General features: G+C 51.2%; 5 protein-coding genes across 5 annotated transcripts; 1 reads left to right on the forward strand and 4 right to left on the reverse strand.

The window, feature by feature from the left end:
• The first annotated feature begins 2,914 nt into the window (after positions 1–2,914).
• CC84DRAFT_1160465 (uncharacterized protein) lies at positions 2,915–4,454 on the forward strand. The gene has a single exon (XM_018177506.1). The coding sequence runs from the start codon at positions 3,031–3,033 to the stop codon at positions 4,078–4,080; it is 1,050 nt and encodes a 349-aa protein (XP_018039640.1). The 5' UTR covers positions 2,915–3,030; the 3' UTR covers positions 4,081–4,454.
• Positions 4,377–5,525, reverse strand: CC84DRAFT_433050 (uncharacterized protein). Its single transcript, XM_018186235.1, has one exon. The coding sequence runs from the start codon at positions 5,212–5,214 to the stop codon at positions 4,672–4,674; it is 543 nt and encodes a 180-aa protein (XP_018039641.1). The 5' UTR covers positions 5,215–5,525; the 3' UTR covers positions 4,377–4,671.
• Positions 5,526–6,930: 1,405 nt separating this feature from the next.
• On the reverse strand, positions 6,931–8,109 carry CC84DRAFT_1212727 (uncharacterized protein; the record flags this gene model as incomplete). The annotated part of the gene is made up of 2 exons (XM_018182476.1): positions 6,931–7,458; positions 7,783–8,109. 2 exons carry the CDS (start codon positions 8,107–8,109, stop codon positions 6,931–6,933), a joined length of 855 nt encoding a protein of 284 aa, XP_018039642.1.
• Positions 8,110–13,139: 5,030 nt separating this feature from the next.
• CC84DRAFT_1193175 (uncharacterized protein) lies at positions 13,140–14,733 on the reverse strand (the record flags this gene model as incomplete). The annotated part of the gene is made up of 6 exons (XM_018181278.1): positions 13,140–13,394; positions 13,440–13,818; positions 14,014–14,268; positions 14,305–14,330; positions 14,383–14,468; positions 14,514–14,733. The coding sequence occupies 6 exons, from the start codon at positions 14,731–14,733 to the stop codon at positions 13,140–13,142; spliced, it is 1,221 nt and encodes a 406-aa protein (XP_018039643.1).
• A 2,477-nt stretch (positions 14,734–17,210) lies between these two features.
• CC84DRAFT_1081557 (uncharacterized protein) lies at positions 17,211–17,618 on the reverse strand (the record flags this gene model as incomplete). Its single annotated transcript, XM_018173932.1, has 1 exon — positions 17,211–17,618. A coding segment is annotated over one exon (408 nt), but the record flags the coding sequence as incomplete, so codon positions are not given.
• Positions 17,619–20,255: the final 2,637 nt, after the last annotated feature.

A 20,255-nucleotide genomic window follows, 5' to 3' on the forward strand; every position in this document is an offset into this window, starting at 1 on the left:
CATCCACAGTTGATCGACCATAAACACCTTTGGATCCACCTCGCTCTCCTCGGAGGTCATCCTCCTAGTTTGGTAGCGGTAGACCACCTGGTCTTGATCTCTCGATCGCGTGTCGATATTGTGGTAGAAGAATTGATCCAGAGTTCTCCTGACGTGCAGGCTCACGGTCGAGCCCCCTAGATGCGCTCTCAAGAGCATCTCGTCATAAGTCTCCGCTTTCTTGAGCCTAGGCTTGACTACCAGCCCATCGTGCTTCTCCTTCTCTCTTAAATACTGTGCGCGTGCGATAGCATCTTGCATCTCCTGTCTGTTGGCGTCCGTCTCAAAATGCAGGTACGGCATGAACGTGAAAATGTTGCCCTTCGCCGTCAGAGAAGTGTCTTTCCGGCCCCCTGGGCTGCCTGGCGACTTGAGCAGACTGCCGCTCAACGGAGTGCTGGACTGCCTGGGTCGCTGGTGATTATCACGTCGCGGCGGCGTGTCAGTACCGCCCGATCGACCACCAGCTTGTCTCCCGCCACTCCATTTCGGCGTCTTCTTGTGCTTCTCCTTCGGTTTGTGTGGCTTATTGTCCTTTCCTGACCCTGACCCTATCGTGCCCACTGTCCAGTCCGTCTGGTCCGTACTCACGGTGCCGGTCCGAACTGGCGACTTCGGTATTTGTGACAGGTGCTCTTGGAGTCCAGACACGGAATCGATGCCCAAGCCGCTTCCAGAGCCGTGACTTACTACAATCGCCGGGGGCTGATGGTCCGCGCTGTCAGATAGATCAGAGTCATCGTGGACTTTCGATGATCGCGGTATGCTCTGGCACAACGGTCGCATAAAATGTGAATGCACCTGCTGCCCGCGATGTTGGTGGGCGAAACTCCTCTCCAATGCAATGTATCCCGGCACGTCATGTGCACCTTCCTCCACGAACGCTTTGGTTAGCAGCGCCTCCACCCACGTCAAGTTATTGGCGGGAAGATGTATCCAGCGGAAATCAACCGCCTTCTCCTGCTTAGGGAGAACCGAGAACGCTGGTTTCCGTGGGTTATTTGGATCCTTCGCATATAGTATTTCGTATACACTTCGCTTGGTGACGCGGTTCTCGTTGTGGAAGTTGCCAAAGTCAACGATAGTCCCGCTGAAGCCCTGGCAAGCGTACAGAGCATCTTTGCTCAGTGTTTCGAGTTGGTTGAAGGGAGCGAGCTTGTTCACAATGTCCTTATTCTTCTGCTTCGAGGCCAAAATAAAGGGTGTTATGCCGAACGCGTCTCTGGCTGTGCGTTTGCAATCCTCGCGCTCAAGCAGGCACTGGACCACCTCAAGATGATCGTTCTGCGCGGCTATGTGAAGAGGCGTCATTCCGTTCAGAAGCCGGGCATTGATTTCCGCACCCGCACCAAGCAGCATGCGTACCACCTTCACGCTCCCCTGCTGGCATGCATTGTGTAATGCCGTCCACTTGCCGTCACTCCTCGCTTTCACGTTGGCACCATAATGTATCAACAATTCCACAATATCATCCCGTCCATGCGCAACTGCCAGATGCAACGCCGTCTTCTCTTTGCCCTCGACCGCATTAATGTTCGCTCTAGGGCCTTTCTGCCTCGTCAAAAGCATCTCGCAGAGCTCCTTTTTGCCCGTGCTTGCAGCCCACATCAGAGGGGTCCTCTTCGTCTCGTCCTGTCCCTTCTCTCCGTCGATTAAGACGCCGCTCCTCAAGAGCAGTTCAATCACACTACTTCCCCAGTTGCAGTGTTTATCCGCCGCCAGGTTATGCAGCACATTCCGCCCCTTGTGGTCTTTCTTATTGACATCTGCGCCGCGCTTCAGCAGCTCATCGAGCACATGCCAGTGATTCTTCCATGCGGCCGTCATAAGCGCTGTGCGTCCCTGCTTGTCGCAGACGTCGACATCGCCGCCGAACCGCAGAAGCACGCGCACGATGCCGACATCGTTCTTCTCGACCGCGCGGAGTAGCGGGCTGATTCTGCCTCCTGGCGCGCCGTTGGGTTTTGCGCCGTTCTGCAACAGGTACTCTGCTATGGCGATGTTTCCTCGCTCCGAGGCGCGCATGAGCCCGATGCGGAGCAGGTGTTCGATGGGTTTGGAGTGGGCCTTTGCGTCTTCGATGATGGCGATGGCGGCGTCATTGTGGCGCTCTTCGATGGCTTTGAGGAGGCGTGGTTCGGCGCGTTCGTGGTGCGCTGAGGATGCGCCGTCGCTCTGGAGGGATGGCGGTCGCGCCATGGCACAGTAGCGTTCTGAAGGTACCAACTGCCTCTATGGTCTCTATCCTGGAGCGGGGCAAGGTACCCAAGCTCTTGCCGCGTACATGCTCGCTGCGGCGGCCGAGAGCGATTCAGGGCGATCGAGGGCGCTCGAGGGGTGGTGTGCGATTCGGCGGTCGTCGCGAAGGTTATCGCACCCAGCGTTGAACACGGCCGTCGCGCTGGTGTTCCCGTCCAAACTCGTATTTTGCGCGTCCTGAGTGCCACTGTGCACCGGGGCAAAGTTCCACGATGCCTGCAACCTGCTCACCGCTCAGCTCCGACACCCCATACTTCGCGAACCGCCAAGCCAGACGTGCATATTCGAGATGCGCACCTCATCACGTGTGCTCAGCCGCATCTCCACCTCCGCACGCCCTACCCATCTGCCGTGCTTCCCCGCACATCGTGGTTTTCCAAGCGCGAAGGCCGAGGTGCTTCGTAAACATGCGCGAGAGAAGAATCAGGAAGGTGGAGTGGAGACCACCGCCGCCATGGAATTGTCGAGGAGACGCTGGGCGCGCCAGCACACACGGCGCGCTGTTCTCCACGGCGGCTGTTCCCGCGACGCGTTGCTGGCGAATGAGGGCCCAGATGACGTACAATAGAGCCATAGCTCCGCATGGCTCAATAATCCTACATTTTCCCCTTCTGTACATCGTCTCCTCACCGCCGTCCCCAGCGTGCGTACTTAGAGCTTCAACAGCTCGCGTGGTGTGTAAACGGTGGTCAGGTTGCGGACATTCAACACGGTTCGCAGCGTCCAAGCACCATGGGTGTGCATCATCACCAGCATCTCCAAACGATCGACTCCAAGGACACAGCAAGCAAGGCAATCACGCGTGCGTATTCACAGACATACCAGACGTACCAGTATCATTTGCTTCTTGTCGCGTTTGTGGCTTCTTTGTATGGGCTGTACTACCAGATCTCGAATGTTTATCGCGAGTATGCTACCCGGCACAGTAAACACCACCATCAACCCGACATGTGCTTCTCCTCTTCTATCCCCTCTACCGCCTCCTCCAGCGTTCTAGCATCGTCCGGAACGAACTACAACAAATCCATATTCCTCCCGTACGTCCACAAGTTCGGAACGAGGGGCGTCCCTTTGGTCTGGGTCACGATCCACAGTGGGAAAGAGGATGTTCGTATCGATATGCCCGTTGACACGGGCTCGACTGGTCTCTTGATCGGCGCGCCGTTGCTCCCGGGTGTTGATCCGAGAGCCGGAACGCCTGGGCGCCAGTACCTCTCGAGCAGCAACATCGTGTACGTGGGGCGGTATCTGGACCTGAACCTGACGTTCCACGGGACTGGAAACATTTCGGCCGGGGCAAGGGTGCCCATTCTCATCGTGGATAAGAGTTGGGTGTGCCCGTGGTACGACTCGCTAAAACATGGGTTTGAATGTCCGCTTGGTCCCGAGGGGCAGGAACCAGTCGAGAGAGATGTAAGCGGGATAACGTACATGGGCGTTGGTTTTGGCAGGAACAAGAACGCTGAGGGCCAGCGCACCGCGACGTCATGGGGTAATCCATTCTTGAATATCAATTCGATCAATGGAACGCGGTTTGAGCCTGAGGATATGAAGGCGGGCTATATCGTGTCCACGAAAGGAATCCAGCTCGGATTGACCCGGGAGAATACGCGCGGATATGACTTCATGAAATTAGAGCGTGGTATAGCGCATGCGGTTGACGCACGCGACTGGGCGATGCCTCGTATGCAGTTCCGTGTGAATGGGCGAAAGAGCATCCCCGGTTCTGCTCTTATTGACACCGGTAGATGTTCCCGCATGTGCACTGCTGCCGTCTTCTGACTGGAAACAGGTATCTCACAGATGTACATCCGCGCCGAGGATGGTAAGCCGCTCCCTGAGGTGATCATCCGAAATCCGAAAGAAGGGGGTACGCCAACGGTGCACCGCGTGAAGAACGGCGCCAGAATCGCCATTGACTTTGGCGCATGCGCGAGTGAGGAGCTGAGCGAGGTGGCCGCGTCGTACTCGTTTGAAGTTGGGCAGAACGCGACCATGGCGCCTTCCTACGTCGTTCCGGGGAGGCAGGAGCCCCCGCCGTATGTGAACACCGGGCGCAACTTCCTCAAAGGCTACTCGATCGCCTTTGATGCAATCGACGGACGCCTGGGGTTCCGTCCCGTGCAGACATTCCAATCCATGATTTAAATGCTGAGTCGTTCCCCGTGTTCATGTCTTCCACCGCTGTTTGTGCTCTTTCCGCCCCCGATCCTTGTCATCGTTCTCATCCAACCTTGCCGCTACCGTGAATAGTCTCTCGGCAATTCCATTAAGGACGTTCCCGCTGGCGCTTCTGTTCCTGCTCCTGGGCGGCTGCACCGGCGCCTGGATGCCCAAGCCTACCTTGCCCTCCTCTTGACCACTGCCATGCAGTCACTTGACAGTCATGCTTCTCATTGGACTGCGGAAGTCGTTCCTCAGCTCGCGGTACTCCTCGAGTGCCTTCAAGAGCACCATATGCGCTTGTTCGCCATCTATGCCCGAGAGCACCACTGATCCAGCCACGCCCTCCAGCCCCTTCACGAAGATGGGGTACCCACCTCCTTCCAAGCTGTACCTCGCCTTCTCGTCGACAGTGAGCCCATAGCTCTCGCTGAACCGCTTCTCGTCTCCGTTGAACTTGCAATGCAGGTACCACGTCGAGTGGCCCCACCTCAGAACGGTCGCAGCTTTGCGGCGTGTCTGGGCCTCGTCGTCGGGCATGCAGCCGGGCATCGACGGCGAATGGAAGAGCGTCTGCGAGGACGACAGCGAAATGTGGATGATGGCGGGGCAGTCGGCGGTGCGCAGGGCGTTGCGCAAGATGTTGCCAATGACCCAGGCGTGCTCGCACGTGAAGTGGGCAAACGTAAAGGCGCGTTCCTCCCTGCTTAGGTCGTCGAGCGAGCGCGTCGGCGACGGGAGTGCGTCGAGCATCGTGTGCGGACCGGCGGGGATTACGCTGTGCTAGCAGTATACGATATCTGGAGTGTTTCTCCAGAACAAGCTAAGAAACAAAGAAAGGACGCCTGAACTATGCCACGGACTGTACGCTGGACAACAAAGAAGCATGCACAGGGGAAGAAGGTAACAAAGCCAGGACTAGCTGAGGCGCTATATACATGCGAGTGGGATCGCTCCCAGCCTAATATACATCCACGCCCGCAGGCAACGCAAAGCGCAACGTCGTCTTGTCTCAGCCTGCACTGCACTGTGCCGTCTGGTGGCCGCGGCGTCTTACGCAGCCGTGTAACAGCGCAGCCGCACCCGTGCGGGTCTCGCGCAGCAAGTCTAGCCGGCAGCAGGCGGCCTGCCCCGCCCCTCAGTGACACCACGCCCACGCCCTCGTCGCGTTCGCACCGCGTTTCGAAATTTCCGCCGGCGCAACGAAACGCCGTTTTGCGCGTTTCGCCCGGAGAGCAGCGTTTGGCAGCGCCTCCACACCTACCTATAACGTGTGTTGCCGGTGTCACTTGTCAGGCCGCCGGCAGTGCGACATCACACCCGGAGCGCCAACGCCGAGCGTAATAGCCGCAAGACGACCTCCTCAAACTAAACATCACGTACGCCCGCCCAAAAGCAGAACTTCCCGAGGTTCACCAACGACGGGATCGCTCCGCTCTACACAATCGTCTAACTGTCCGCCCTGTGCACATGCACTCGCGTAGCACCCCTCATCTCGCTTCTATTAAGACAGGGAAGCGCCCACATATTACCACGCGGCGCCAAGCCGCGCATGGGGGTATTGAAACTCTTATTGCTCTTGTGCGCTCTTGTACACGCGTGGCCTGACCCCGTCATGTTGTACGACGCCCACATGGGCTTGCGGGAGCGTGGTTGTAGCGTGTTTGGCGTACCGCGTATAGAGGGGGCCCTGAATACGTACCGGGCATTTCTCCGCTGTGGAGAGGTGATTGGACGGTGCGTATGCACATGGACATGTCGTTCGATTTCCTCTCATTCAGAAACCACAAACCCATCTCGCAGATTTAGATCTACACCTATTTTCGCCGCCGCTGTTCCTTGTCATCTTCGCCTTTCGTCATCCCGTTCCGGGTCGTTTCATCCCCAACGAAGAGGTGTTCTCCGCAACGTCAGATATGCGAGTATCGATTTCACTTCTTTCGCTTCTCATTTGGGAGCCTACCTCGATAGGTTGTCCTTCATCTTGATCCCATCCTTCGTCATAGTGGCATGTTCGTTATTGCCGCTTTCTATCAGTTAGTTTGGTCCTTTTCCTCCGGACACATTTCCCTACCTCCCTCCCCTTTCCGCCTCACTTCTCCTCCATCTTTACAGTTCCCTTTTCCTTCACCTTGCTTTGCGGCCATTCATTCCCCCCGTAATTCCAAGAGGTCAGGGTCGCTCAACGCATGACTCACGTCTTGCCCAAATACGTCAAAGTTCTTCCCAAATGCCATGCATCTTTTTAACGTCTCATATATTCATAACCTTCGGGCTCCTTCTACAACCGCGCCATAGAACAATCCTTAATCGTCTCACGATACAACATCCATCCCAAACTCGTCAGCCGCCCCAGCCAGACGCCCACGCAAAGTCTCCCATCTTACACTTCGCCCCTCTCCAAATCATCCCTCCCCGCCTAGTCATCCCCGCCCGTCATCCGCGAATCCCCATTCCAATTCTCCTCCATCATGCCCTCTCCATCCCCATTCTCCTCCGCCTCCTCATCACTCTCCTCCACAGTCCCCAACCGCAGCTGAGGAGCTGAGGCACCATCTCTGCCGCCACATCCGTGCCCGACGAAGTCATGTGCCGGAATTGCCCACGCGACATCCCATCCGGCTGCAGACGCCGCATGTCCCCAAAGAACGACTGGCTGGTCGACAGCTGCTCCAGCTGGCTCTGCGGGCGATGCGCGCCCGCCGTGAGCGGCAGGCTCGAGAAGGAGATGGGATCCAACGCGCGCACCACAGAGAGGTCCTCCGGCCACCAACCCTGAGCGCTGGCGTTAGCAGTAGCGGCCGTGATCAGTCCCAAGATGGATGACGGCGCGCGCGTTAAGTCGACCGAGGTGTTGTCCACGACGGTGGGCTCGGCGCGGTGAAGCGCATCTGCGATTTCGAGCTCGTGCCGTGCCACGGAGTCGAGGGAGACGCCGGCAGATGAGACGCGGTCCGGATCGTAGGCAGGATGGTGCACGGTGCCATCTCCGCCTTGCTACGTCTCGTCTGGGTGTAGCTGGCGCAGCCACTGACGACGGTGGTGTCTAACAAATTCTTCTCTCCGTTGTCTCGTTCCATCGTACTGGTAGCTTGCATTGCAGGAGGACTGTGTCGAGTCATCCAGAAGCCCCTCCAGCCCACGCTTGAGGTTGGGATTTCTATCCACAAACGATAGCCGAGCCACGATGGTGGCATGTCGAGCGAGCAGTCCAACCCCACTATCTGGATCCGTATCTTCCACAGGGCGTTTGGACGGGGTGTTAGCCTCTGTTATAACTCTTGTCCTATCTCAAATTGCATAATTGAGGTGGCAAGGTACTTCTGGACCGAGGTCCATCAGGACCGGAAGCATTGGAGGACTCCCGGACGAGTGTGTGCTTCCGGATGACCAAAACGACCGAGGCGAGCGAAATGACATAGATCGTGGCTGCAGTGTCTTGCGCTTGGAGATGTCGGCCCCAGCCTCCGTCTCCTCCGCTGTCTTGTTCTTGGCCCCATACGCGGGACGCGGATATTCGTGCATGCCATTAGGGTTCTTTGGCGAGACGTTCCAGTCTCCAAAGTAAGTTAACAAGAAATTGTCCGAGCACTGAAAGTCAGATTCGTCCACGGAACAGTGGGTGACTTGCTTCTGCGTCCGCGACATCGAGGCGTACGCCACTAGAGGTATGTGTGCAAGCACAATTCGACCGGTATTGCGACTGAAGTCCGATGGAAGGAACCCGCATTGATTCTGACGAGTCTCTGGGTGTTGGACGACAGTGACCCCGAAAGCTTCATCGAAGCGCGGCAGCATCTCGACAGGCACAAATTTACCCGCCAGATCTGGCTGTCCGCGAACCTCGACGAAGCTATTGCACTGAACGTGGGAATCAGAGAGCGCAGCAATTCACTGATTGATTGTAGCAAAACTATGCAGCTGCATTACGCTGAACATTTGCGACGGTCTACGGTAGGAGATTTCGAAGGTTTCGGAGGCGCTTGAGTGTTCCGGCGGCCTCGACACTCCAAAGTGCTTCTAGAGTCAAAGTCATGATCGCTGGTAGCTGAACGCGCTTCTTCAAATGCTCGTGAAACCTCCACGACCTCCGGGAGGATCATGGATCCGTTGGCTACGATTCCCGGTTGTACTCCTCCAGTAGAGTCCCACGTATAGCTGGGCAGATATCAGTGCAGGTCGCCAGGTAATATGCCAAAGATCGACTATCAATTTGGACGACCTGGGACTTTCTATCAATGGACTGCACTGCGGACTCGTGGACCTTCTCAACGCGGTATGTCCAGTACGTTGTCCTCCGCGAGAGTTTGATCCGTCTTCGTCTGCTTCCACTCCCCATAAACGATGTTGGGTTGGCTTAGATGCCTCCATATCTGGAGTGTTTTGCGTCCAAAAATGGACGCCTCCAAGCCAGCAAAATCTTGGCACCGGAGATTCTTAGATCCGCTACCAATCCATGTTCATTACATAATCGTTGTAAGGTATAAGAAGCTTTCCCCTTCTTAGTTTTATTTCACCCAAAATCTTTTCTACCTGCACCTTCTGAAACCATGCCTACTCCCCCTTTCTACTATTCATACTTATCAGCAAGATGGCAAGTGTACCCACATGATGCTCCAGGACTGCATTTCACTGACGGTAACTTCGACTGTCGTCAATTCTCTCCATGAAGCAGCCTCCCCGCTTTATTGCACCTGTCTAGTATTTCGATCCTATTATTCGCATTGCCTTTTGACGACTTGAGGAACAGTGTCCTTAGGATACTCCAAAGCCTGAAGGCTACGTTACACCGCCAACACTTTGCTCGGATGAATGGACGGCATTACAAATTGCACTCAGATGAACAACGGCTCAGATATTGATGCTCATGCGACCCAATTCGCTGCCACAGCCAAGCCACCAAGCTCAGTTGCTGCACTGAATGGCCACGAAGCTACGCGCCATGCCATACAATGAAACCAGCCCAATCAGCAAAATGCCTCACCAAGACTAATGGTGCCCTTTCTTTGCTGCGCCTCAAAGGAAACCGGCGTTGCCGAACGCTCTAGCTCATATTTACATCAATATCCAGCTGTCGGTGTTCCAGCTTCAACCGCCGGCCCCAATCCTGGGTTCGACCATTACCTTCGGATCAATTGGAACCTCGATTTGAGGGAGCTCCACCGAATTTCGATATTCAGGGTGCAGAACAGGAGACGGCAGCTTCAGTGTGAGACACCTTAGCTGGACAGGCGGATATTACAGGCTTCGATGACTTAGCATGACCAAAGCTGCGCCATCGAAAGTGGGAAGCACCGTGTCAAGTTAAGCATACAATTGGCCTCAGTCTTGCCGACTGGATTTTCGCCGCTCTGGGTCCCTCGCCTTCTACATGGATAAGCAGTGTTCATGGCATCCACCCCCTACTCTGGCACCGCCGATGAACGGAATTCAGTCATCCCTTCGGTTCCTCCTTCCAGAAGGTGCCATATGCCAGCTCATCTCGGAGATCATCAACCTACCGCGTCATCAATCACGCATGTCGGCAACAAAAGCGCCTTGCACGTCTCGATAGCGTCTGAGCGGGAGGGGCCAGGCCTGTGCTGGGCCGTCACCCATTGCACGGAACTGTAAGCCTCAGGAAGATGATTGGCTTGGATTGCCGCTCCTGCACATCAGTTCTAGAGAGAGTCAGATGAGGCAGACTCAGCCAGGCTACGACCCGCCGTACAGCTAGGCCGGACGATACCAGCACGTACTCGCCCAGTATGCACTCGACACTAATTGTTGGAGTCTGGGTCCACTTAACCGCATGCATAACGGCAGGTTGCGTTCCGGCATCACAGAGTAAGCGGAGGGAACGGCTAGAGCATCCTCTTGATTAATCAGGAGCCCGTCGGGCGCCAATCTGCCTCCATGATTCAATCCACCCCCGCCAGGAGCACGAAGTTGGAGGCCTGAATGAAGAAATGAGCCCAGGTTTGGGTCTCGGAGGTGCCAACGAGCGGAGAGCTATTGCTGGGAGCCCCCTAATCAACGTGCAGGCACCGGATCAGACAGAATTGTCATCTATAGGCGTATGATTGTCGGGTGGCCTCTGACGAAAAGGAGACGAATCTGCTTCCTACGGCATCTCTTCTGGGAAGCTGGCGCCACCATTCCTTAGTCTCGGGGCGAGTATTGGTGGGATACGTGCTAACGGCTCCATCCAATAGTGAAAGGGCTTAATGCGAAAGCTGTACTATTGCTAGCATTCGGCGGCTGTGCGATGTTGGGCGTGGAGAGCTCCTCAAGCGTGCTCATGGCCTACTTCAATGTCTGCGTTTCTCGCTTCTCTAGATTTCTAGGACTTCTAAACACCAACGCCACGATGGCAACACTTTTCAGTACTTTTCCTGCCCAGGAGATACAAGGTTCCCCCCAATTTGTTCCTTGCAATGGGTCTCCAAAGTAGACCTCTTGAACCCTCCCAACGAAGAAGAAAGCCCGTTCTGGCGACGACGAGTAAATACCCCAGTTTCGATGATATTCTGGGTATCGAACCTGATTCAAACAGTATAAAGGGGAATGGAGAGAAACCTGCACACGTGGTGCATGGTGTTAAAGTCGTCGACTTAACTTGCTTAGGTAGGCATCCCCGTAGCCGACGTAACATTTTTGTTTATTTATAGATCCTATAACGTCTAACAGAGATGTAGCCGAGACCGAAGCCAACTACTAGATTAGCGGCATCTAGATAGAAAGCAATGATGTGAGTAGTGCTAATCCCACGGAGGAACAGGCGTCTCAATGCCAACTTATCAAGGAGACGCAGGGGATAGAACTCCACTTCGGCCGGCCCCTTCTGAGGATAGCAGTCAGGGTAAGCACCTTTGGTCGATCGCGATAGTAGCGTAAGCATGCATTTTCTAACAATGCGTAGGCATTGCGGGTGTTGTTAATAACAATTACTTAGACTCGAGCTCCGACCCCTGACTTTGGCAACCTTCACGAAGGAGATGCAGGTCTGCTCACGTACGATCGACTTGTATTCCCAGTACTTCGACCGATGCAATTAACTCTGGAACGGTTGGTAAAGCGAAGGCTCAGTCAAGTGAGCTCCCGTAGTGGCGACTACCATTAACGCCGCCAAGTAGCCCGTCGATGACAAACATCAAACTGTTGACGGAAGAGGCCTTCCACTACGTAGATAGGGAAGCCACCATGTATTGGCATCCGACGGAAAATAAGTTAGAGCCGGAAGGTGAGCCTCTGCTATTGATAGTCTGTTCCTTCCATCTCACATTTCCTACCAAGAATTTCTACCATCGAAAGTACGAGCAGCGGTAGCAGCAGCGAAAGTAGTAGTGGAAGCAGCACTAATAATGACGACGACGACTATAACGGCAAATACGCAACGTCACAGACAAACAGAAGCGCTTTCCATCAGCGAATAGTATGAGTCGCAAGCGGCAAAGCCAAGGATCAAGCATAGCGTTGCATTCGAGTACTACTCGCACTACCAACACTATAAGGCGACCTATTCTTACCGCACGGCAGTCAAGCAAAGCACTCACCGCACCTATACTAGAGTCGCGCAGGGGTTCTACGAGAGCCAGAATAATAGTAGGACTCATTTTACCACCGTCCTGCAAGACGACAAGGGCATTCATATTAAGGCAGAACATATACTTGTTTCAGTTAAGGATTTGGATTGCTGGAGGGCAAGGAGATAGATGCGGGGGGAGCTTGTGTTAGTTCGTTGGAAGGATGGGACGATCTAAATAGGGATCGAGCGCTGTACATGAAAAAAGGATAGAGAATTGCACGAGAAGTTGGTAAGATGAGACGATGTAGAACTAGACTCAAATACCGTCCTTAATTGCGATGTCAGCCTTAAAGACTCGCTCAATCTCCTTATATCTGCCATGATATCCGACATCAATGCCCTTTTCATAAGGTCGAGGTTCTTCATCTTTAATATCAGCCTCTTTGCATCGCTGTCGAGGTTGGGAAACGTGTCCGATGACCAGATATTGAATGTTTCAATGGTCTCGTCCTCTGATATTGCCTACCACTAGGCTCTCATACCGCTATCGCAGATCGCAGATTCTCAAGGTATTTGAGTGTGGTTTCCTAGAGTTTTCGTATTCGATTCAGGTCTATCTGTTGTTTGTTCCAGGAATCTTCCTTGGATGGTTTGGGGCATAGTGAGAAAAGTGGTAGAAGCGGTGCTTCTTGTTGAGGAGTATTACTGACTTCTAGGGCTTCTGAAGTGGCTGCATGACTGTTCTTTCATAATGTTATATTCTTATTGGCGCAAGACACACCTTATTGTAGAGCTAGGGCGAGTGTAGATCCCTAGAAGAATAATAGGCTTAGTCCTTACACCTTCTACTAAACCTAAGGCAGGAGCGCTGCACTCCTACGCCACCGAATTTGAAATCCGGTCAAGGCGTCTCTCCAACTTGATGGGCGTCAAGAACACCCTCATTGTGAGGCTTATGCAGCTTGACCAAAAAGTGTAACATTGCGAATACAATCAGAAATCGATGATATAGTACATATTCCCAACTGTCTGGCGATCCAACCCAAAGCGCTACTACCCGACCACCGCGATCCCGTCGGTCCCCGCGTGCTCCTATCCAGACGCCGAAATCGTTACACACAAGGAGAATATCGTTAGGCGTAGAGGGTGTACCAGATTAATTAGCGCGTAGCTATGCTTCGCTGCCCGCATTAGTGCTACGTCGCTTACGCTTATTGGACTGCTTTACTACGAGGGTTTCTACCAAGCTATTGGATTCCTCAAAGATACCCAGTGCGTTGGAGCCTTCATTCAGCGTCGTCCGAGACTCTTGGCTCATGGTGTAAGCTTCCGTATCTGACGCTGCTATTACAAAGCTTAGCGCCGGGCTTGCGCCTACCTCACCAGTGATTATTTCAGTTTCTGCAAGAGCCGCTTTCTCATTTGCCTACCCAATCAAGTCGTCTCTCCACTTTTTAGCCCAATCTCTCACATTTCTGTATGCTCTTGCGCCTTGTCGGAACGTGTCGGCGTTTCCGGTCATTCCCCATGTATTGATCTGAGTCATGTGATACTTCAGACCCTCCCCAGGGCTGCTGGGTTGCGCAAGGTGGCTGGTGTACATCTTAAGCTGGCCACCGTGGTAGATTAATGAAATGGCATGAGTAGTGCCGTATCCCGGATCACCTTGTCCGTACTCTTCTAGACTCGCCATGCCTCGTGCGCCCAATGCACCGTCGTAATACGCCTGTCGTCCGGCTACTACTATTGAACCGTCAGGGCCCTTGGCTGCAAGAAAGAAGTTTGGCACTAGGGGGAGGTCATGCTGTGTTGAAGGAACGATCTTTTCACCAAGTTCGATGCGAATCTTTCTGCTAAGCTATTCTGGCCGAGCACCATAGTATATGTCTGGATTGCCGGGCTTAAGCGTGCCGTCTGTCAAGGGCTTGAGATTCGTGAAAGGTATTCCGCCTGAGCGGCATTTGGCATCGTTGATTTTGCCTTCAAGGAAGGGGATCACCAACTCTAAGACTTACTTCTCTTTCAAGGCGTCCGCATCTGCCTACATAAATCTTTCATATTCTTCTTCGTCAAACACAGACGGAGAAAGAGAAGGCCGAGGATGTCCCAAGGTTTTATTGATGTCCTTCCAATTCGTTGGCTTTATTGGCACACTGCCATCGGAATGTCTGTACCCATGTGGATAAACATTATGGTCAACAAGGTGCTGTTGAAAGTCCCGATTATAGACCCTAGTGCTTTTTATCCTCGTTGTATTTGTAGTTGGTCTAGTGCTTATAGAAGCAGGATCTCGTTGTCGGCTTTAAGTACTCGAACGGCTCGCGCTCATAGTGTACTTCGCGATGTGGGCGGGCTCGGGAAACTAAAGCGGACTGTTAGCGGCGCAAGGAGACGGTATAGTATTGTTATCTCACGCTTCTTAGGTCCGACAAGTCTGGTCCACCGTGTCTCGCGAATGATTCCACGTCCTTGAAATTGCTCGGGTCGTGGCTGCAGAGAGCTTCAACTCTCTCCTATTCCCTCGTAATATTCAGCTGCTCCGAACGATTTGCGCTTGAAGAAGCTTGGATATTTCTCCTATTGAGTTCTCTTAAAGCTCCTTTGGTGAGCCAGATCTTAGATAGATTGTCCCAAAACGCTGATAGAAGTTCGCTAGAAGGGCTGGTTTTCCTTCTCTTAGTCGAAAGTAATGCTTCGCTTCGTTGATCTATGTCCTGCTCCGAACGAGCACGCTTGCGTGGGGTAGAGAGGCTTAACTTAAGCATGCAGTTCTCTTCAGAAGCCGGATCATTGTTATATCAGAGGCGTCTAGGTGCCTTAGCATGTGCAGAGAGGCGCACTTTTATTATAAGTGGCGCCATCGCGTCTTGCCAATCGTATCGTTGGCGCTATCATCTTTCTGGTGTAGCTGTATTGCATTCTCTACGCTCGGCGGCAAGTGAGTCACAGCTAAAGTTAACGGCGAGGAGGGTTGGTGTGACGAGGAGCTGAGCATTGACGATTTCCTCCATCCAATTGGACGCGGCCCCACCATAAAGCGCGCGCTTCGGGATGGCGCCCGCATCTAAAAACGCATGCAATGGTCCAACAAAGGCGCACTCAAATCCTCAAATTGGCAGTGTTGATTTAGCTCACGAGCACGTCGAGCGACTTCTAATGCACTAATTGGGATACAGTCGGATTGCTTATCGTGCCATGCTTTTAGCCCTCAAATCACCGCTGTATTAACATTAAGAGCACACGGTTGGCCATCGCGCAGCCTTGAAGGACACGCATTTATTAGCAGAATTAGATGGCTTTCGCATTCCGCATTTCCAAGCGCTAATTGGTCGAGCGAAAGTTCTCCAGGCCTGCATAAATACCAACACCTGCAAGTCTATTAAAGATTTAAGGCTTTATTGTGATCTAAATTAGATGGTGCTGTCGCCCAGGCCCGGTCATTGCACAGGCACCTCTATGAATGATAACCATATGCATCGTTAAAAAAAGTAGAATAAATGCAATGAACGGCTAGTCGCGCTCAACTTAATTCCCCCGCGACCTTGGGTAGCAAACGAGTTTTTGAGCCACGTCGCTCTGCTCACCATCGAAGTAGCCACTGCTTGCTGAAATTCATTTGCATAAGCCTTGGCGAGCCCGGTGGTAGTGAGAAAACGTCGATGGCCCTAAGGTTAACTAAGTTACGTGGCTTGAGTGACTTTCGCTATCAGCGCACTGCCACCGAAATGTAAAAATATTGCGCCACATATGATGTAAGGCTGCATACCACTCGCTATCTATGGCATACCCTTTAATTATTGCTCTAAAGACCGTCAATGTAACGTTGGGTCATTAGGCGTCGGTAATCGTGCACGTGACGATTAATGGTGGGGCAGGCCCTCAAGCTGCCTAACATTTTTGGGATAATCTTGTCGTCGGGCACCAACACCTGGGAGAAATCATGCGCATCATCGGACTTCTCGACACCACCACATCCCTTTAGTTGAGCGTTTAAATCACGATCTAGAAAGTCCACTAAGTGTTTTAAGCCTCCACTTCCCCGCTTCTTGCCTGCTCCATCCGCAGAGCTACTCAAGGAGTATCACCAGTCCAAGGTAAATCCCCGCCCAAGTATGCTACCCACGGCTATGAGTATGCTGACACGCTATCGCGCGAATTGTAGCTTTCCTTTACTACTATCGTTGCTCGAGTCTCCCTTCCAGATTGCGCCCTCTGCCATCCGACCGCCCGCTCGATTTATGAGCCAAATCGGCATCAACCCTCGCGAAAACTCCATCAGCCAATCCGGAGCGTATCTAAGATTAGAACAAAACACCACAGCTTCCCTTTACATTTCGACCTGGTAGGAAAGTGGTTAGTGAGGCATCCTTATTGGTGGCTCCTTATCCATCAGTTCGCATATACGCAGATTTAGCAGACACCATTAGTAAACTGAATATAAGGTCTTCCAATAAAATCGTGTCTTATTTGGCTAATTTTTGTGTAGATAGAAGTCCACCCTACACCACTCCGGTACCGCCTACTACCTCTACCATCTACGGCACAGACACCTCCACACGTAGACTCAAAAGCAGTTTGTCATGGCCGAGCATGGTTTGGAGTATGTTTCGGCTCGCATATATAACGGGGTAGACTATACCAGGGAAATTAAATGCAAGGGTGAATTAATCAGGATTTCCAACCCTAAAGTAAAAGCGGGTGCTACACCGCACTGGGTATACGAGAATCTTACTACGATTGGGAAGCATGATGTTCCCCTATTATTTGAGGTCGAGGTAATAAATGCTTAGGTAAAGCTGACCAAGTCCACTATTACTTGAACTTGTTGATCTGCCGGAGCCCTTCCCTTCGCCCAACCCATAGTGTGATGGAGATATCCTCGTTCTCGTCTCTAGGAACTAGCGTGGATATACATTCAGTTATTTCTTCTCCGAGCCTCTCTTCCAATTCCCATTGATTGCTAGTCCGCATTGCATCGTATAGCGGAGGTTCCAACTCATTAATAAGGTGCCGAGGCCCTTTCAAGAACATGTATTGGATTTCTATTGCGCATGTTTAGGAGCAGCTTCTCATATGTTAACATTCATTCACTTACGCCGATTAACTAGCTTTGTCTCCACTTCTTAAGGAGCCGACCGTGTCGATGCTGGAACAGTATGCCCGGTTTCGCTTCCAAAGCGCCTACGCTTTCGGCTTTGCCCTGGGTTCTATGAGATATTGTCGATTGCTGGCTCTGGTTAGATTACACTATTTTCAATAGTTTAGAAAACAGACCTTCAAGGAATTCCTCATATACAAGAGAGCTTTCCAAAAAACCCTCATCCGCCTTGAGCAGGTGCAACGTCTCCCATACCGTGGGTGGCCAAGCCTGCTCTAACTCTGGCTCAATATCGTCAAGGAGGCAGGTGAAAACATCCAAGGCCATGGAGCCTGCAGCCCAAAGAGTCGGAGGGTAAGCAATAGCCCATGAAATTACTCCATCAGCACTTAAGCCTCGGATAAGCTCACATCTATCGCGCGTAGATTCCTTCCTGATCTTCATATCCTCGGAATCAAATTTCGAATCCTTTGGGCCCCCAAATATTGTAACAATGTTCCTCCTAAAGATGTACGGGTTCTTGAGTCGACCTTTAGCGAAAAGGTCACCCCTCAATAACTATGCGTTTGAACGATGTTCTTTACTTTCTTCCCATGCTCGTTCTAATCGCAACTCCTTAAGCATCCGTATTTCATCCTCAACCTTCCTCGTCACTTGAGAAAGGCTTGCACTTAGGTCAATTAAAGTGTCCCACTAGCCATCGGATGGGTAGACTTTAGAGAACTTCAGGGGTAAATTTTCAGCCTTGACGAGTAGACCTCTCAACTGCGAAATGACGGAAGCCGCTGACATGATGAATGGGTGAGTAGTACCGTTGACTGTGGGAATGGGAGAGAAGATGTAATAAATTATGCACCATAGAGGCCGTGGGAAGCCCCATTGTCTGGATTTAGGCAGCTGCAACCTTTATGCAGGTTTGCAAAACTCCAACGGCGAGGGTAGAGGAGTTAGGGGCTTGTGTGGGAATAGCGTTGGGTGCCTCAACAAAGTATTTTCACTCGGCGGTTCGGGAGCCAATACGGTCGGTGATAGGCGCGGAGCAGGTATCTTGGCTCACTATGGGTAAGCATAGAATCCATACTAGCGTGGTTCGCCCATGTATATCTAGCGAGGCAAAGGCCTCACGTCGTCTGGTCGATCGATTTCCCTCATAACCAAGTTTACCAAAACTGCATAAACTAAGCAGGCGCCTATACTGTATTGCTGACTCTACTCACCCAAGACTTATACCTTCACCGGTTACCTGCCTCCAGGTTTATCTACTTCCACTGTAGTCTAGGCGTCGCCGCACGGCGTTTGGGCACGTTATGATAGCGGGGGGATGAGAGCCGAATAGAACCCTAATACCCAAGACGCCTTAAATAACGCAAGAGGTCACAACGATACTTAACGTCCAAGGATATAGGGAAAAGATCACCCTTAATGTCTTCAAAGGATCCACACATGAACTTGTGTTAGGGATGCCTTGGTTAAGGATACATAACCCGCATATCGACTAGGGTTCGAAAATAATATCCTTTAAACGCTACAATTATATAATGCAAGCTAAGCCTACGCATCGAACGAAACTAATGGTAGATAAGGGAGTTATCAACAACATAATACCGCGACATAACATCAAAAACTTAGACTAAACCTTAGCAAATAATGGTAAAAATTAGGCCATAATACGTAAGAAGGAGGACGACAGCACACCCCTTAAGTTACTAGAATGGTATAAGAAATGGACACACATATTTATAGAAAAGGAAGGAAAAGTAAACCTACTAGAATATCAACCTTAGGATCATACGATCAACCTAGACGAAGGAAAAACACCACCGTTTGGACCACTATACCCCAAGTTAGGAGAAGAGCTCCAAAAAGAACATGAGTTTATTAAGATAAACCTCGCGAAGGGCTATATACAACCATTAAAGTCACTAGTAGCCAGTCCCTTTATATTTATCAAGAAAAAGGATAGATTAGATAGACCATGCGTTAACTATAGACGACTCAACGATATAACGATTAAGAACTAATACCCACTACCTAATATATTAGAACTTAGAGACCGACTCTCTAGAGCCAAACTCTTTACCATGATGGACCTACGAGACGGATATCACCTCATTAGGATGAAAAAAGGCGAAGAATGGAAAATAGCGTTTAGATTACGCTATGGACTGTTTAAATATGTAGTTATGCCTTTTAGACTTATAGGTACACCAGCTATGTTTATGGCACTTATTAATAATGTACTACGCGAACATTTAGACATATTCGTTATCACGTATATGGATGATATTCTCATCTATTCTAAAAACGAATCTAACCACATTAAGCATGTATAGATGGTACTCGAAGCTCTAGACAAGGCACACCTATAAATTAAACTTAAGAAATGCCAATTCCATGTCAAACGACTCGAATTCCTAGGACACATTGTCACCATGGAAGGAATAGAGATGGCACCAAGCAAAGTAGAATGCATTAGAACTTAGCCTATACCTAAGACAGCCAAGAACATTCTAGAATTCTTAGGATTCTATGGATTCAACCGATAGTTCATTAAGGACTATACAAAGATCACGATACCCTTAATAAACCTTACTAGGAAAGATATACCTTTCAAATGGATAGTAGAGTATAGAACGTCGTTCCAACTCCTTAAGATAGTATGTATTATGGAACCTATCTTAGTACACTTCCGAGCGGATGAACCACTATAATTTAAAATGGATGCTAGTGATCTTGCGCTAGGCGCCTGCGCTAAATAAGAGAGGAATAGTAAATGGCACCTAATTGCCTATTACTCATGCAAATTCAACGATGTAGAAACATAATATAACGTATATAATAAGGAACTCTACGCTATTATAAAAGCCTTAAAGCACTAGAGGATTTACGCTCTTAGCTACTTAACGCTAGAAATCTACATGGATTATAAGAACTTACTAAAGTTTATGACGACTAAAGAACTCACGCTATGACAATAATAATGGTTATAGACCACTAGGTAATATAAGTTTAAAATCATCTATGTAGCTGAAAAAGAAAACGGATAAGTAGACACTCTTAGCCAATAAAGTAATCTAGTAGGAGAAAAGGTTAAAACATTCTCCACAATCCTTTGTAAGGCCAAAGATAGATCTCTAGAACTAACGGTAGAACTCAACTAACTCTTAGTTATTAACTAGGAAGTGCCAA

The sequence above is a fragment of the Paraphaeosphaeria sporulosa genome, assembly GCF_001642045.1.
Source record: "Paraphaeosphaeria sporulosa strain AP3s5-JAC2a unplaced genomic scaffold CC84scaffold_2, whole genome shotgun sequence".
In the NCBI taxonomy this organism is placed as follows: Eukaryota; Fungi; Ascomycota; class Dothideomycetes; order Pleosporales; family Didymosphaeriaceae; genus Paraphaeosphaeria; species Paraphaeosphaeria sporulosa.

Excerpts from the sequence above, each read along its gene's own strand:
- CC84DRAFT_433050 (XM_018186235.1), bottom strand. The coding sequence starts at position 5,214 with ATGCTCGACGCACTCCCGTCGCCGACGCGCTCGCTCGACGACCTAAGC.
- CC84DRAFT_1160465 (XM_018177506.1), top strand. The coding sequence starts at position 3,031 with ATGGGTGTGCATCATCACCAGCATCTCCAAACGATCGACTCCAAGGAC.